General features: G+C 33.6%; 1 protein-coding gene across 1 annotated transcript; it reads left to right on the top strand.

Annotated features, from left to right (window-relative positions):
* The first annotated feature begins 8,305 nt into the window (after nt 1-8,305).
* On the top strand, nt 8,306-14,496 carry LOC141485548 (uncharacterized). Its single transcript, XM_074182401.1, has 3 exons — nt 8,306-8,373; nt 8,572-8,931; nt 14,466-14,496. Exons 1-3 carry the CDS (start codon nt 8,360-8,362, stop codon nt 14,494-14,496), a joined length of 405 nt encoding a protein of 134 aa, XP_074038502.1. The 5' UTR covers nt 8,306-8,359.
* Nucleotides 14,497-18,992: the final 4,496 nt, after the last annotated feature.

Below are 18,992 nucleotides of genomic sequence, written 5' to 3'. Positions count from 1 at the left end.
AGGTATTCTTCTATCACTGACTTACCTACAAGAAATTGTAACTGTTTGATTTCTAATTATAACAGTTTTTTACAGAAGTAGATACCGAAGATGCAGAAGATGATGGTGGTGGAGATATTTGATAGCAACATTGGACTGATGACGACTCATCAAACATCAGTGATGATCAAACATTTATTGATGAATTTATCGTATTTTTAGCATATTACGAAAGGCAAATAAACTAGTATGTTATTGAATTTATTGGTTATTCAATCACAAATTTCCCAAGTATATCTTGTGAAAAACTTTCAATAATATTTTTTCGCCTACCTTCAGCACCTGGTATCTGTGAACTGACCGTCACGACGGCACAAGCTGGCAGGTATTCATATACTCATAGTATGTACTCACACAACTTACATACATTTTATTTCTGAGACAATAAGCAACGTCCGAGGGTCCTGGGATGTTGCTCTATAAGGAAAATTCTGTGGCGTGGATGACAATTTTTAGCAGAGAAAAATGTATAAATTGCAAATTATATTTTTTTTTATAGATTTCACCTGTCTTCTGTTCAACGCCGTCTATTGTGCGTCCTGCTAATATGCGTCATGCAGTTTCGTCTCTCCTATAGAGCATCGCTACCCGACTTGACGATCAGTACTAAAAATAAATTGCCGACATAAAAATATAGATAAAACCATTACATAAGTTGAGTCCTGAATTTTACAACCCAAAATATAAATGGCCCTCTTTTTGATGGGCATAAAGCATCCTGGCTCCACATAACGAGTCTACTCGTTCTGCATTTATTGTTAAAAAGTTCTCAATTTATTTCTTAGTAATGCAGCACGTGGAAGCCGTTCTGGCCAGCCGGTGCTAATCCACCTGCCGTTAATCCATATTGGTCCATCCCTCAAGCCCTCAAACATCTGCATGAATTTCCTGGTTTATTATTTTAATATATACTTGAGTATTCTTCCGATTCAGTATGTTAAAAAATTAGTTGCGAATGGATTGGCAGAAAAAGTCATTAGTAGACCATGATTTCCAAAATGATTTTTCAAACAGTATAATCATTCGTTTAATGACTGAATTTTATGCCAATCAATAGTATATAACCTTGAGAATATACGAACTTCAAGAATATGCAATGTTAGCTGTTTTTTCTTGACATAACTATATCGATTGGCAGGTATAAACAGAGTATTTGATACTAATAATTCACACATATCTCAATTCAAGAAAAGCCAACTTCAAATGGCACGTTTTCTCAATTCTAAAATTCAACATGAAATTCTGTGAAATATTGGATAGTATTTATACTAGTTTATCGCTAACAAAATTCAAGTTTTTAAAGCTCGTCAACCGTTATTCAGGTCAAAACTTTAGCAGACGACTCTATATCGATCAACCTGCTCATACCTGCCATGTATTTGCGACTATGATTGAAAATTCAAAACAGAATTTTCCGTCAACATTACAATCAATTGAGTGACTCCAGAAAAAATTACAATTCCTCTTCATAATGATAATATTTCATAAACAAAACAAAAACTAGCAATTGAAATAACGGGCATCTGTAATACATTACATCACGGAAAATGTTCTTCCACTCAACCCTGAAAAAAAAAAACAAAAAAAAAGGAAGAGAAAAGGAAAACAAAAATAAAACTTTGTTTGTATTATATAATATATATGTAATATATGATATGATAAATATGAACAAAGGCCTTACCTAAAGAGTTTCAGTTCCTTGCAACTTAACAGCAAGTTTTGATTTCAGTCAAACAATTAGTTTTTATATTTAGTTTTGAAATTAGTTTCAGAGAGTTTGGGACAGAATTATACTTTTTATTATTATAACACGCTTTTATTAGCTTCATCTGTATGCATGTATGTATGTATGTTTGTTTGTATATTTGTTTTTTCGCTTGAAACTCCCAAGTTCAAGATCTGTATTTGATATAATCATTGACATTATTGCTTGATCTATTCGCGGGTAGATGGCGTTGTATGTAACCCCCTTGATGTAATTCGAACTCAATTTACATGTATTTCTTCATTTGGAAAAAGTATTTTTTTCATTAACACGCGTGCCTGATGCCTTATTTGTAACCCTACTTTGCTCGTCTGCTGCCTTGGGCTTGGTAGCTGATTTTCGGGCTATCTCTCCGAAATCAGAAAATATAAGACTGATCGATCCTGAAGTTTACTTTTTGTATATCAAGTGCCCCTTGCCATTTTTTTACAATATTATTAGTATTTTTCGAACGTTATTGTTTTAAGATTATTCAAAAAATATATTTTCAACATTTCGACGTTCTTTGAAAGCGTGTTTTTCAGTTTTTCAAACTATATTTATCACAAATTTGGTACCTGAAAGACCGCCTGAACATTTCTGTTTTGAATTTTGCCATTGCAAGCATATTTTTATATCGACTATTCAGGTTGTGGATATCCGTACTGTAATTTTCCTATGAACATATGAAGGTTTTTTGCTACAATTATTTCATGGAAAAATCAGACAGCGTGAAGTAGTCTTCTTTTCTCCATATTCCACCATCCATTATTTATGGAACGGTGAAATTTTGGAACAAAGATCATTACATTCAATCCACTAGGGTTTACTAGGGTTTGAAAATAAACAGTGGTCTGTTGCCACTTTAACAATCTTTTTTATCTGCATTGATAATGTCACATGCATTGTCTGCCATTTTCGCCGGAAAGTACCTGACAAGTGTGAAGATCCTGAATCATTCTTCAGAGTCATAGGGGGCTGTAAAAAATCATTCCTCATTGTCGTAAGAGGAATGTCAGAAACGCAAGTTTCAAAAAGCACAAAATGGATGTTCCATCCTATAGTAGGTTATATGTATCCTATAGTAGGTTATCCTATAGTAGGTTATATGTTCAAATAATCCGTCAATAATGCCAGTGCGTTGGCAGGAAAACCATTATGATTCGAAATGCGTGACAAGAGATAATGATTAATAGTACCAAATGACCGGCTGAAATTTAGTAGGAGAAAACATCGTCAAACTGTTCTCATCTATTGCTTTCATTATATCATACAGAATAGTTCAAAATATGGTTTTTAATTTGAAACTCCATGTCTCTCTCTAGGATTTTTGACAATACAGGCAGGATATTGATACATATCAAACCTTTAAATTCCATTGGATTTTGTGTTTTAGGCAGAACCTTCACAATGGATCAGACCAGAACTTTAGAAACGACACATAATTCAAAAATGAGAAACGCCTAATGAAAGACCCTATAATAGTATTATCAATTTTATTCTAGTTCACATGTTCTTTTTTGTAACATTTTTCAGCCCTGTCCAAAAATAACGGCCAAGGTGTCATTCGATTCGTATTTTTGCCTAGAAAGTTTAAGAAAAGGTCCGAAAACGCGCCGATAAAAATTACAAAAGTTATAAAGAATTAGGTGAAAACAAAATGGGGCTTTAGTTTTTTCTTAATATCTCGGAAAATTTTCAAATTTTTGGAAATTTGAAAGAAGATTTGAAAAGATCAATGAATTTGCGTAAAAGAAGTCCCGACTCCCGAAACTGTATCTCGATTATTTATAATTTTTACAGAGCCCTGAAAATAAAGCCAAAAGCGGGTAGTCTGGCTTCCGCGCGCCTTTCGTCACTCTGACATAAAAACAAAAAAAATTATTTGAACATATTAAATGTGAATATTGAGGAATTAAAAAATTCATGTAATGTTGGGATACATCAATAAACAATAATCCGCAGTCAAATAGTTTTTATCCCAATTTTAACGTTAATTATAAATTTGTTAATTAATAACTTTTTCTGAATTGGAAGTTAATATAAAAAAAAATTCTATATTTTTATCAACAATTGAAAAACTATAATTTTATAAAAAATACATTACAATTTTTTTTATTTTTCATTGTTTCGAAGTCTCATGGCTAAAAACTAATTATCAATATATTTTTTTAATTTTTCACGGCTATTGTTGATAAATGATTTATAAACAAATACATTGTTCATAAGCAATTCGAAAATTGTTTTTTTCATTATATTAATTGAAAAACATCATGATTTTCAGAACAAAAATGCTTTCTTAAAAAAATGTCTTTGTTGCTAAAAAATGCGTTTTATAATTAACAATCGTTTTTTGCAACTGAATATTAAAATTAAGGGACCATTTTTTTTTAAATCATGAATTCTATTGTTCTTTGAAATTTTGAAAAAAATTGTCATAAACAAATATTTTTTTTTCAATACTTTGTTCTATAATCAAAGTAACTGTGTTTTTATCTCATCACAATATTGAAAGTTTCATAAAAAATAGAATAAATTTAAAGAAAAACACAGTTACTTTCATTATAGAAAAAAGTATTGAAAAAAAATGGAAAAAAAATTGTTTATAACAAATTTTTTTTTAAATAAACAATCAAAAAAAGAATTAAAAAAAATTTCAAAACCTTAAAGAACAATAGAATTTATAATTAAAAAAAAACGGTTCCTTGATTTTAATATTCAGTTGCAAAAAACGATTGTTAATTAACAAACGCATTTTTAGCAAAAAGGAAATTTTTTTAAGAAACCATTTTTCTTCTGAAAATCATGATTTTTTTTCCATTAACATAATGCAAAAAAAAATTTTGAATTGCTTATAAACAATGTATTTGTTCATAATAAATTTATTAACATATTGAATGTGTGATGAATTACAGATATGTACAATAGAGTACACTCTGAGTGGCTTCCAGTTCCCTCACACTCCCTCACCACTCTGAAATGGTACCTCACAGCACCTCACGACTCTGAGAGATGTTCTTGAACTGGCAGACCAGGAATTCTAGAAAAAAACAAGAAAATATGACCTTTGGGGTCAAATGACTATTGACTCATGACACTCATTTGAGTGACCTCCAGTTACCCCACAGCTCCTCACGAATCTGAGAGATGATTCCTCATATCCCCCTACGACTCTGAGAAATTCAATTTGAAATGGTTGACCAGAACCTCAAGCAAGATACACGAAAATATGTCCAGTGATAATTATTGGATAGAGTACACTCATTTCAGAGAACCTCAGCTACCTAACAGAGAGTTAATGAAAAGAATGACCTTGGCATTCATTTTGATCAAAATTCATATAATATAACTCACTACCTTGAAAAATGATCCTTCACAGCACATCTGAGAGGTATGATCAGAACTGGTAGACCAGAACTTCGAGAAGGATACACGGAAAACTCTTGAGTGGGGTTCAATGAATGGACACATACTCATTCATTTAATGAATGAATTTTATACCAATCAAAAGTATGGAAACTATAAAATATAAAAACGTCATATTTGCTACATTTGTTTTTGGTAGAACAAATGTATGTATCTTCATTGCGTATGGTATAGTTGTGACTACGTATTTTTTTAATATTCTTGTTTTGATTTATATAGGGTGGGGTGGGGCTAGTTGGGTATTGGGGTGAGTTGGGCAATCAAAATATTTCCGAAACTATGCACCGGACGCTAGCACGTCAGATGAAAGAAATGCGGGGGCGCGGGAGTTGAACAGATCACGCGACCGCTAGTGGCGAATTGACGATCGAGTAAGGCACGCGAGCACTTTGTTTATTTTGCGAACAAAAAGTAAAAAAAATCGTGCCTGTGTAAATTTCTTCTGTACAGGTCAAATTTTATTCATTTTCAATCAAGTAAGTGTTAAAGTTTCATTAATTTCATGTATTTCTGATATCTATCACCCAGTGATTTAAAATAATAGTGACATATTTTTCTCTCGTTTTATGATGCGGACGTATAAAAGGAAAACTTCAAGAGATGTGTACTCAACTCAACAGTTGAATGGATGGACGTCTCAGTATTTGGACCGTTCAAAAAATATTGCGCCTCTGCACAAGATTCATGGCTACGAAACAACTCAAGGTAGACTATAACCATTTACGATATCCCAAAAATAGTAGCTGATTTACTGCCTTTTGCTCAGACAAGTATGAATTCTATGAATGGTTTTCAAAAGACTTGTATCTTCTCATACCACCCCAAAATTTTTAGCGACGATGAGTTTTCACCATCGTTTGTAACCGACCGTCCAGATCCAGCATCTATTGACCTAGAAAGAGATCGTCAAAAATAAGCAATTTCCATTACTCAACCTATTCAACCTGATCCCGTTATGTCTACCTTTGCCAGTCAATGTGAACCTGAGCCCGGTACGAGCAATAAAGAAAATGAACAGCCCCTGGAAATGTTCAGTCATACCCAAAGGCAGCTCCAAGAAAGATGAATAGAAGTATTCGAAGAAAGAGAAAAGCTGCAATTCTCATGAACAGATACACCCGAGAAAAACGTGTTGCAAGAAGAACAAAATAAATGTAGTTAAAGAAAAAAAATTTACAAAAAAGAAAGAAGAGTGTTGTTTAAAAAATACTTCAGTCAAGTGATGAAAGTGACAAAGATGAATGTATCTGTCTGGTTTGTAGCGAAGTCTGGTCTAACAGCATACCAGGAGAGAAGTGGATCCAATGCGAAGATTGTAAAGAGTGGGCGCATATAAAATGTGTCCAAGTTACTGGCTTTCATTTCATTTGCATCAATTGCAATTTCGATGACAATTATGAATAATTTCAGTCATTATGGATATTTTTTCTTAATTTAATCTTTATTGAAATTAATAAAGTCCGATATTAAGTGGAATGGCTGAATCTATTCCAAAAATTAATCTTTAAATATGTTGCGTTTTCATTCTATTCTATTTTTATGCTTAATATATAAAAGGATGATATGTTTTGTTTCATTTTTTTCACTTAGAAATTATTAAAGTAACAGTTAATTATCAAATATAATTTTTATTTCATGTCTAGAAACCTTAGTAAGACTAGAATCTCTAACTGCTCTATTTGTCTCATACCCTTGCTTCACTTACCTCACCTATGGAGTAAGTTGAGCATACTTGACTTTCTTCGTTCAAACAGCTGTAACTTTTGAACTTGATTTGTTAGAAATAAATTACTTTTTGTAGGCTTTTTTGTAGAAGAATAAATAAGTAATCCATCGGTATGCCACACATGCTATTGAGACTTATTGTTGAGGAGCTAAAATCACTTGAGTAAAAAATTGCTCAACTAGCCCCGCCCTACCCTACTATACTATACTAGTAGATCACTAATCTGAAGTGATGAAATGATATTACAGTATTATTGTTCAATTAAAAGTCTCAATCTGAGATCAACATACCAGATGGTGAAAAAAAAGACTATTTACCATACAAAAGTCATGTTTGCTATTTTTTTCGGCACAAAAAATGTATGTATCTTAATTGCGTGTGGTATAGTTGTGACTAGGTATTTTTTTAATATCTTTGGATTGATTTATATACGAAACTATACTAGTATATCACTAATCTGAAGTGATGAAATGATATTACATTATTATTGTTCAATTAAAAGTCGCAATCTGAGATCAACGTATCAGACAGAGCGGATCGTCATAATAAATCCTCCTCAACTGGCATCACTTCTAGTAGCTTTTACTTGTGTATACCATAATTGATTGAGCGGCATAGACATATCTCAGGGCAATGTTGGGTAACTCCAGTGACAAGATAAACTTTCAGTAAAGCTTAAATTAACGCATAAATCGGGATGGAGTCCCCAGAGACCGTCAGGGTTCTTGCAATTTTTCAAGATCGTCCTGCTTGAGTGCTGTTACTCTTTTAGCCCACTGAATTATGAGGCCATTTAAATGTTGAACCATGTCTGGCGGGTAACCTACACACCGAGATTGGGTTACACCTGCTGCTATAATTTAAATAACCAACAGTGGATTTTGGGCCATTAAACATTCGCTTCGGCCGTGGCTTAATTGGGAAAATCTGGGTCTCTGAAATGTCCCATATTGGATGAGACGAGACGATCTGATATGCTGCTTTCATGAAAATTCGAATTACATCAACATATAAACACTAGTTCTCGAGTATTGTTGATTTGGGATCGTTCTTAGTCAACTAGTTTTGATAATTAAGCTGGTGAATTATTTATGGAAACCTTATTTGGAAATTGTTCAGGACAGTGGTTGAGCACATATTATTTCGAAATGATTTGTCTAATGGAGATATTTTAGGTTTACACTTCACACTGAAGACATGCTTTTTATTCATGTTTATTAACCCAGATAATACCACTGTCCTTTTAATAGGTCAGCTTCTAGATTCCTATATTTCAAGAATTTTATTCATTCTTTCATAGATGGCGCCTACTTATATGTACAGTTAACCTATGTGTCAGTTATTGCAGTGAATAGATAACAAAAATTCCACTTCTGTAAGCTTCAGTTTATAATTGAGTTTGCTTGTATTTGTGCGTAACAGATATGGACAATTGGAGGTAAGGTAGAATTTATTGAAATTTATTTATTTTGACAAAGTTATGTTTATCGAAACGTAAAAATATTGTTCTTCATATTTGATAACTAAAATAAACAAATTTTTTATTTTTTTTCGTACATTTTGTTGAAAATATGTGCTGTCCTTTATAAAGGCCAGTGGCATGAACAGGTACTACAAACTTTTTTTATCGTTACAGTTATTTCAAGAGACCTCTTACGGCTCTTGAACTCATGGAAGAGATAGAAAATATTGATGATGATACAAAGTTACCAGATGCTATAGTGCTTTTTCCACCTATTAATGCTAATGAAGGAGATACAGACGAGGATTCAGGAGACGAAGAAAATGTCGGTATCGATAATCTTCCTGCAGGGCAGCTCAACGCAGAAGTAGAAATAAGGCTGAACTCAGGCGAGGAAGAAAATGTAGGAAATAAGGATGAATTAGATTTTCCTGACGAAAATAATGGCATGGAAAATAACGACATAAGTCAAGATAACTCTTATAAGAGAAATGACGAATTTGAAGGAAATTTTCCCTTGTCATATTTTATAAGGTACAAAAAAAAGAAAGCAAAATCATGTAACTGGGTTGAGAGAGATATTAAAGATAACATGACTTCCTGGAAAAATATACAAGGACCAAGTAATCAGTTATCGTCAGTAGAACTCTTCAGCTTATTTTTTGATGATGAAGTATGGCAAATGATAACTGACTATACCAATTTGTATTCAATCCAAAAAAATAGACCTGGTGACATAAGTCTCAATGAAATAAAATGTTTTTTTGGAGTACTATTACTAAGTGGCTATCACTACTTTTCCAGAAGATCCTTGTATTGGGAAAGTAATGATGATGCTGGTAGCAAACTAGTGACTTCTGCAATATCGAGAAACAGATTCAATTTCATTATGCAAAATATTCATTGTAACGATAATACAATCCTGAATGTAAGCGACAAATTTTCAAAAATACGACCTCTTGTGGAAGCACTTAATAAAAGATTCATCACTTTTGCACCCGTTCAGGAATGTCATAGTATCGACGAGACAATGGTGCCATATTTTGGACGCCATGGTTCGAAACAATTCATAAAAGGTAAGCCCATAAGATGGGGCTAGAAGTTATGGACAGGAACTACTTCAAAAGGTTACATCGAGTGGTTTGAGCCTTACCAAGGTTCTACAACAAACTTGTCAGAAAGATATAAAAATCTAGGTCTAGGTGCCAGCGTTATACTGAGTTTTGCTGATGCTCTCGTATCTGAGAAAGGATGTTTAACATTCCACTTTTTTTTTGATAATTTTTTCACATCTTTCGATCTTCTAATGGTATTGAGAGATCGAAGAATAAGAGCAACGGGCACTGCTCGAGAAAATAGAATTCCAAATTGTTCCATAAAGAGTTCTACTATAACGAAGAAAGAAGTCCGGGGTATATTTGATTACGTACTGGAAGAAAAAGAAAATATTCTAGTTTGTAAATGGCACGATAACAGTATAGTGACAATGGCATCCAACTCTGAATCTGTTTTTCCCCTAGCCAGTGTTTCACGATATTCACAGAAAGAAAAGAAAAAAATCGTTGTTAAACAACCAAATATCATCAAAAAGTACAATAAAAATATGGGAGGCGTAGATAGAGCCGACCAAAATGTGAGTCTCTATCGTGTCTCTATCAGAGGCAAAAAGTGGTATTTCCCTTTGATTAGTCAATGTTTGGATATGGCCGTGCAAAATTCTTGGCAGCTGCATAAATTACAAGGCGGTAAGATGGATCAACTGGCATTTCATCGATCTCTTGCTCAGGGTATTTTAGAGACTCATAAGAAAACTAGCAAACGAGGTCCTATTAGACCAAGTGCCTACTTACATGAACATTCTCGATACGATCATTTAGATCATCTGATAGTTTATCAAGAAAATCAGACAAGATGTGGACAGTGTCATAAAAAGGTAAAATTCAGATGCGATAAATGTGATATAGCACTACACCCTAAAAGTTGTTTTCTTGAATATCATACAAAATAGAGTTATTATGAAATGTTTCTCAGGTTAACTTTTATAGAATAGAGATATGAATAAAACGATATGAATATTCATGTAGATGTTTATTATGCCACCGTCCTTTTAAAAGAACGGTATATATATCAGTTCTTTCAGTAGATAGATAAGGAAAATATTAAAAAGTATGTTTTTTGTAATTGAGCAGAAAAAAGAACCATTATGGAAAATTTTCGAAAAAATAATTTCGGGAGTATCTGGGTTAATGCATGTAATTATGAAAAATGTAATGAATGTAATTAATTTTGAATAACTGTCACTACTCTCCCCGAAGAAACTTCGGAAGACTTGTGCAAGCAACAAACTAATAAGGTTTTACATTCCAACGTATACATATAAAAATTGACTTCCATTATGCAATTTGAAACCATAACTTTGGATCCAAAACTTTATCAATGGCAATTCTATTCTTCGAACAAGAATCGTATCTTGATTGTTGGACTAAATGACTGGCCTGGTTCGCATACACGAGATACTTATGCACTTCAAAACCATATCTGTGAACTTGAAACTTTGTCGATGGGAGTTTTTTCTTTTTACAAAAAGCGTATCTTGATTGTTGAAATGAACGACTAATATTCAACCAATAATGAATCACCTCAATCATCTTATAAAACTTCTAGTCTAGGCAGCTTGTGTTTTTTTGCGGAAAGTTTTGCATCAATTTTAAAAATTGGTCTGAAGCAAATGAACTTTCAACGTTCAAGCCAGTCTCTATATACCTACACAGTAGGTTTAATGGACTGACGCCTATCAGAAAACAACTACTCTCCTGGCTAATACCACGAAGGGCGTTGGATTATATCCGACAAGCGTCAGTGCAGCAATCTTCACAGAAAATTTCCTGCATATGCAATTGGCAATACAACTGAAAGAGTCGACCTTCAATTTTGGAACGGGCACACTTGCAGACCGGTTTCGAGGAAGAGGAATGAAATACTCTGAAAGAATTCCGATTTTCAATTGTGGAATATCATTGACTGTAGGTCGATGATGGTCACTATATTGCACTGATGAGTGGCTAATAAGCCCGAAACCGGTCTACAAGTGTGCCCGTTCCAGAATTAAAGGTCGACTCTTTCAGTTGTATTGCCAATTGCATATGCAGGAAATTTTCTGTGAAGATTGCTGCACTGACGCCTGTCGGATATAATCCAACGCCTTTCGTGATATTAGCCAGGGGAATAGTTGTATATATATATATATATATATATATATATATATATATATATATATATATATATATATATATATATATATATATATATATATATATATACCGGGTGTCAACGAATCTATTAGACAAGTCATAACTTCTAGACTATTAGGTGTATCAAAACGAGATTTGGTACAGATAAATGGTATGTGGAGATGAGAGTTTTCACATATTTTTCACTTTCCGGTCACTTCCGGTTTCAGCGGAAATGGCTCCGGTTCTGAATTTTTAAATGGAACACCCTGTATATTGTAACATTTTTGGATTTCTGAGACAATTCTGGATCAGAAACTGACATTTCCGGAAGTTTTTCAGCCTACTTGATTTTTTCAGAGTCACTTTTAAAATTGCATCTAGGTGGCCATGATCGGACGTAAACTAATCTATGGACCTCAGGTGATATCAGAAAATTGCAATAGCGGAGTTTTAGTGACTAGTGTGTTGAATATGAATGGAACAAGTTTACAAAATAACATTTTCGTGTCTAACTATTATTTTTCAAATGGCGACCATTTTTTGACAAGCACTTTCCGAAAAAAGGATTTTTTGACAAATCTAACGATACTAATTTATTTGCGATTGGATTACAAATAAGAACATAAATTAAATATTACTGAGGAAAATACTCGATACAAATTCATTTACTTTTGTCAAGGGTGCCATGGATAGGAATGATGCATAATATTTTGCGATTATTTCCATCAAGTCCACTTTGGAGAACAAAACGCTCACCTAGGTTATGACAGTGACATAAGCTTTATGAGCAGAAAGTAGAAGTTTCTCTTGATTTTCGTTAATTTTAGTTTAATTTTTCGTCGAAATAATGTATACTCAAAGTGAAAAAGTGGATATGTTGTTATTGTTTGGAGAATGCCACAGAAATTCAAGGAAAGCTGCTGAGTTGTATGCTCAGAGATATCCCAATCGGCAACACCCATCTCATCAGTATTTTCCCTATGTTAAGAGTCGTTTTAGGCAAGAGGGAAATCGAGACGCAGAACAGAGGTTTGTCATAAATGAGGAGACTGAGATTAACGTTCTTGCTATGGTAGAAGTTGACAAAACAGTTTCTTTAAGAGAAATTAGTAGAGAAATGCAGATAAGTCACGAATCAGCAAGAAAAATACTGAAAAAGCACGGATATCGAGCATTTAAATATCAGTTACATCAACATTTGTATGCTGACGACGGCAATAGAAGAGTAGTATTTTGTGATTGGTTGCTTCAAAATCATAGAGTTAACCCAAATTTTATCAACTTCATCCTATTTTCCGACGAATCACGGTTTACAAATAATGGCATGTTTAATAAGCAGAATTGTCGGTACTGGGCCCAACAAAATCAACATGCAATGAGAGAGGGCAATTTTTAAGAAAGGTTTGGCGTCAATGTCTGGGCTGGTATCATTGGAAACAGAATAATTGATCCAATATTGTTTCAAGGTCAGTTAACAGGGGTTAGATACTTGGGTTTTCTTCAAAATGAAATCGAGGATCATCTTAATGATATGCCTTTAGAAGTTTTACGGCAAATTTACTTCCAGCAAGATGGAGCACCATCTTGCTGGATTTTTTAATAGAGCATTTTAATAATAGAGTTATTGCAACCAACGGTCCAGTACGGTGGCCTGCCCGCTCACCGGATCTGACTGTGTTAGATTTCTTCATTTGGGGATATGTAAAAGAAAGGGTCTACTATGCAACAGCCCCAGCCACTCTCGAAATCTTAGAAGAAAGGATTCAACAGGCATTTAGAAGTATATCGCCTCAAATGTTACACAACGTGTTGAGAGAAACAATTGAACGAGCTGAAATGTGTCTTGAACAAGGAGGGATGCACTTTGAAAATTTACTATAATGGAATTTTCAAGAACTTAGGATATTGCAAAAAATCTAAGTACATCGCTGAAATTATTAGTTAAATTTGTTAAATTTGTTGATCCAATCGCAAATAAATTAGTAACGTTAGATTCGTCAAAAAATCCTTTTTTCGGAAATTGCTTGTCAAAAAATGGTCGCCATTTGAAAAATAATAGTTAGACACGAAAATGTTATTTTGTAAACTTGTCTCATTCATATTCAACACACTAGTCACTAAAACTCCGTTATTGCAATTTTCTGATATCACCTGAGGTCCATAGATTAGTTTACGTCCGATCATGGCCACCTAGATGCAATTTTAAAAGTGACTCTGAAAAAATCAAGTAGGCTGAAAAACTTCCGGAAATGTCAGTTTTTGATCCAGAATTGTCTCAGAAATCCAAAAATGTTACAATATACAGGGTGTTCCATTTAAAAATTCAGAACCGGAGCCATTTCCGCTGAAACCGGAAGTGACCGGAAAGTGAAAAATATGTGAAAACATTCCTCTCCACATACCATTCAACTATACCAAATCTCATTTCAATTCTCCTAATAGTCTAGAAATTATGACTTGTCTAATAGATTCGTTGACACCCGGTATATATATATATATATATTGGATGATGCAACTAATTTTTCCTTTATTTTCAGTATTTCACTATTAATGTAAGTCATGAAAAGGTTTTAAAGCTCTATGACTTCTATTCGATTATCTGCGAGCACTTTCGACAGCTGGTCGTGCTGTCATCCTCTAGAGGATATATATATATATATATATATATATATATATATATATATATATATATATATATATATATATATATATATATATATATATATATATATATATATATATGTTGAACTAGTTTCCGAGTATTTGATCCGTGTATGTGATATTATCCTTAATCTTACCAACGTTTCGACAAAAATCTCATTTGCAACTATCTAGGTGTGCTGTTACTTGTTGGGAAGTCGGTTGACCCTACTCGACCGATTCCTACTATACTGGTAAAATGGTGTTTGTTACGTGGTCGGTAGTAGAAGGTTCTTAAACGCTCTATTGCCTATTATTCAACTGTTGGTGATGCTTTTTTACCTGAGATCTTCTTCTCCCCGTGAAGGTATGAAAATGTTGAATCTAAAGTTCTCACGGATAGGACTATGTTGAACTGGTTTCCGGGTATACCTGGATCTGGATCATCTTCATCTGTTAAATTTCAATAACGGATTGAGTAGTATTAAGATATTGCAAGCATTCACCTTTTGAGTTTTCTCCTTGTGAAATGTCCAACGGCAACCAATCGTTCATCTCAGCCTCGGCTTCCTTCTCGTCCTGCTCCTCCTCTTGCACCGTTTCAATGTTATTGCAGGTTCCCTCACAATTTACGCATTAGGAGGAGCAGGATAGACTTGCCTTCCTGCACCCATAATTTCATTGGCTATTTGTGGTGCACTTACACGAAATCAGCTTCAGAAGCGCAGGGGGAGCAAGCGTGATCACTGGCTCTAAGCCTGAGATCGCTTTTTTCCAACCCCACTCCCCAGGCTCTTTTTCCACACCAAGCCAGTGCTGAATCTGGTGGTAGACCCTAAGAGAGTGCCTCCTCGCTGCAGCAGCACTAGATGGTAAAGCTGCTACGTTTGAGCTGAGCATGAACGCTGCCTTGCCGAAGGAGATGAACCTCAGGTGATTGAGTGTGGGTGTGATTTTCCCTGTGTAACCGTACAGAAAACGTTCTCCTGTGGCGATTACTGCTTCTTGGGAGGCGTTGGGGTTTTTAAAGAAGTTCATCACGTTGCCGAGGCTGGGGTTCTTCACAAGCGTATTTGAAAATTTCGTCTTTCCTTGCCTGAAGAGGGCAGACGTCATACTGCACCCGCTTTGAGAACAAATCATTCCATTGAGGAATTTCCCGTTAGCTTTTATTGCTTTCACCTTAAAACTAAACAGTTATCGACAAGTTCATATAATCAACTTGATATTTGAGGGAGGCACACTACCAACACAAATGAAAGAATCCATAGTGAGCCCAGTTTTTAAATCTGGGGATAAAACAGAGTTAGGTAACTATCGACCAATATCCGTGATAAACAATTTTGCCAAAATATTTGAGCATATTTTAAAAAATCGACTGGTTGAATTCTTTGAGAGAAATAAAGTTATAACTGATAGACAATTTGGCTTCATCAATAAGAGTAGCACTGAATCAGCAATATTAGATTTCTTCAAAGAAACAACAAAGGCCTTGGAAAATTCGGAGAAATGTTTAGCGGTATTCTTGGACTTGGCCAAAGTCTTTGATACAGTTTCACATAATAAGCTTCTTGATAAACTATATGACTATGGTATTCGTGGACCCGCCTTCGATGTTCTGAAGAATTATTTGTTCCACAGAACTCAATGTGTGAAAGTGGGAAAAGAAAAGAGTGTGAATCGTGATGTTTCAATGGGAGTTCCACAGGGAACGGTTTTGGGCCCTATGCTCTTTTTGATATATATATATATATATATATATATATATATATATATATATATATATATATATATATATATATATATATATATATATATATATATATATATATATATATATATTTATATATATATATATATATATATATATATATATATATATATATTTATATATATATATATATATATATATATATATATATATATATATATATATATATATATAAATAATATTGCTGATATTACTAATTTCAAAGGTCGCCTCATATCATATGCTGATGATACAGCCATAGTGTATAGAGGCAAAACATGGAAAGATGTTTACAGAGATACAGAAGAAGGCTGAAATAGTTTACGAACCTGGTTAAGCGATAATCTTCTTAATTTAAACATCTCGAAAACAAAGTTTATGACTTTTTCTCTTATAAGCAGTAATCAGCCAGATAATCAGAAACTAAGCATCCACGTGTCAAATTGTGACAAAGTACTCTGTAAATGTCCAACCATAGAAAAAGTATCCCAATTCAAATATCTCGGTTTATTCTTGGATCAGCATCTGAGATAGGATGTACATGCTTCATTTGTTGTGAAAAGACTTAGACAACTTACTCACAAAATATATAACCTGAGAGATTCTGTCAAGATCAAATCTGATGCTGGTATACAAATCTCTAGCAGAATCAATCATAAGATACTGCATAGCAGCATGGGGCGGAATGTTTACTAATATATTGGGCAACGTACAAGTCACTCAAAATACAATTATTAAAATGATATTCAAGAAACATAGACGATTCGATACAAAGCAGTTGTACAATGATACTAAATTATTGAATATCAGAAGTTTATATGCCTATCACTGCCTCATCTGGATGTATTCCAACCTGTCTTCGTTCAGCATCAATAAGACAAAAAACACAAGAAATGTTGAGAATCAAAATATTAATATACCTCTATTAAGAAAAAGCCATACCCAAAGAACACTTTTTTACTTTGGACCCAAGGTATATAATGCAATACCTCTAGATATAAAGCAAACACGAATTTTCAGAAATTACAAAATGCTCGTTAAGAAATTTATTGAAACAAATAGTTCCTTAATGATATACTTATTGCAAAACATGTAAATACTTGTCTTCCCTTCAGTTTTTCGAAACAAATAACTACTAACGAAATATCCAATCTCCAATAATATATGTCAACCTGTAGACACTAATCATCAATTGTCTAAATATTAACACAAATGTATTGTTGTGATCTGTCGGAAAACTTATATAAAAACTAATATGTATATCATGACGAAGTAGGAATAGAGTACAAGTCAAGCCATACTGCGCTTAGGTGACTATTTCTGCTTTGAAAAGGTAATATTGTATTGAAATTGTGATGTAAATGTTTTTGAAGATGAATAAATCTGAATCTGAATCTGAATTATGATAGGAATCCAGAATTTTCCTACAAGACAGCTCAGTGTGAGTTCAACGAATAATTCCTTCAATATTACATTCCCGTGGCAAAACGCCGAAAATCCCGATTTTTGGAGTTTTGGGGGTTTTCCCTCACTTTTAGCGTTCTCCTATGGCTTAATGGTTGACCGTAGAAAAAAACTTCTCTGACATGAAATGTAGAAAATTGTATCTTCTTTCTTTTTGTATACGTTACCTTTCTCAACAAAATGCTTAGTTTTCGAGTCATTCGCAAAAACACCCAAACGAAGTCGATTTTTTTCACAATTTTTGCAAAAAAAAAACATATTTCCTATTTAAAAATTTGTTGCCAAACCTCAGATTCCTGTTCAGCAGCCCAAAATACCTTATAGAACCAAATTTCTCAACTCTTGCCAAACTTACTGCAAACTGCCTTTTTTTGACACAAGCTGCCTAGAGTATTCATCTTGAAATATAACAAATCATTTCTCAAATTCTCAAGTGTTTGTCTCCAACGTTATTATTGAAAACTGAAAGAAAAATTCAATTAGAAGAACAAATAACGATCGTTCAGATGCTTTAAATTGTATCTATATAAACTCGGCTTCCGTCTCTTTTGAAATTGATTGATTTCTATTGTTTGTAATGTGTATACTTTGCTGGATGAATTCAGTTCGATTCATATTGTGAAATGAATTGATATGATGTCTGAGTAAATATCAGGAAAACATTGTAGTGGAATGAGTATTTAAAAACTGAATGAAAAAATATAAATTGATATTATGTTTGGTATTTTGAACATAGCAAACATTTTTGTCATAACCCCGTGTTACACAGTCACAAAAGATTCGCTCATTTTCAATTTTTTTAATATATAGCTGTCCCTGCCGATTTCATTCGCGAAGGACAGCGCAGGACAATAAAGTAGTTCGATATAATTTTTTTTACTTACTTCACAAATAACAATATGGAATGCAATATCGGATAGCATATAACTTTACTCATAGATAAGGATAACAAATAAAATAAAATAGCACATTCGAACAAACAAATAAAATTTCAGAGTCATCAGGTTGTTCCAAAAGTTTCGTTCGTTCTCATGAATCTACTCTGAACTGTAATATCTCTGTGTATATTTATTCAATTCAATGGAAATAAGTGACATTCAAATCAGTTCACTTTTTCCAATGTGACACAAGTCGTCAGCATTGAAATTGTATACTAGAGATTCAATGAAATCAACGAAGACCGTTTTTGCGTGGTCCTGATTGGCGAAAGATCTTGGGAGTATGGTGGGTGAGGCAAACTTCGACTATGGTCTCTTTTGATATGTCTTCTTCTTTAGAAAGTGCCTGGTAGGATCAACAGTGCTCAACCATTGTCTTGAACGTCTCTTGTTGTCGTACGGGTTCCGTCATATGGTGGTTTTCGTGAGATGTCTGCAGATGTATCGAAATAGTTCCAAATAATTATGTTTTCAATGAGGTAATCATTGAAATTATAGTATATGATCTTCCATTAACTACAAATGAAGTTTTTGAAGATCTGTACTTAGAGATTGGAAGAATCGAACCTC

This window comes from Leptinotarsa decemlineata, unplaced genomic scaffold (genome assembly GCF_025532065.1).
Source record: "Leptinotarsa decemlineata unplaced genomic scaffold, Ldec_3_MD MMD2_tig00026328_RagTag_RagTag, whole genome shotgun sequence".
In the NCBI taxonomy this organism is placed as follows: domain Eukaryota; kingdom Metazoa; phylum Arthropoda; class Insecta; order Coleoptera; family Chrysomelidae; genus Leptinotarsa; species Leptinotarsa decemlineata.
This window is presented reverse-complemented; position numbering and strand designations above follow the sequence as displayed.

Bases quoted from the DNA above. Each gene is read 5' to 3' on its own strand.
- LOC141485548 (XM_074182401.1), top strand. The intron at 8,932-14,465 runs GTACAAAAAAAA...GCAACTATCTAG, and splicing joins CCCTTGTCATATTTTATAAG to GTGTGCTGTTACTTGTTGGG.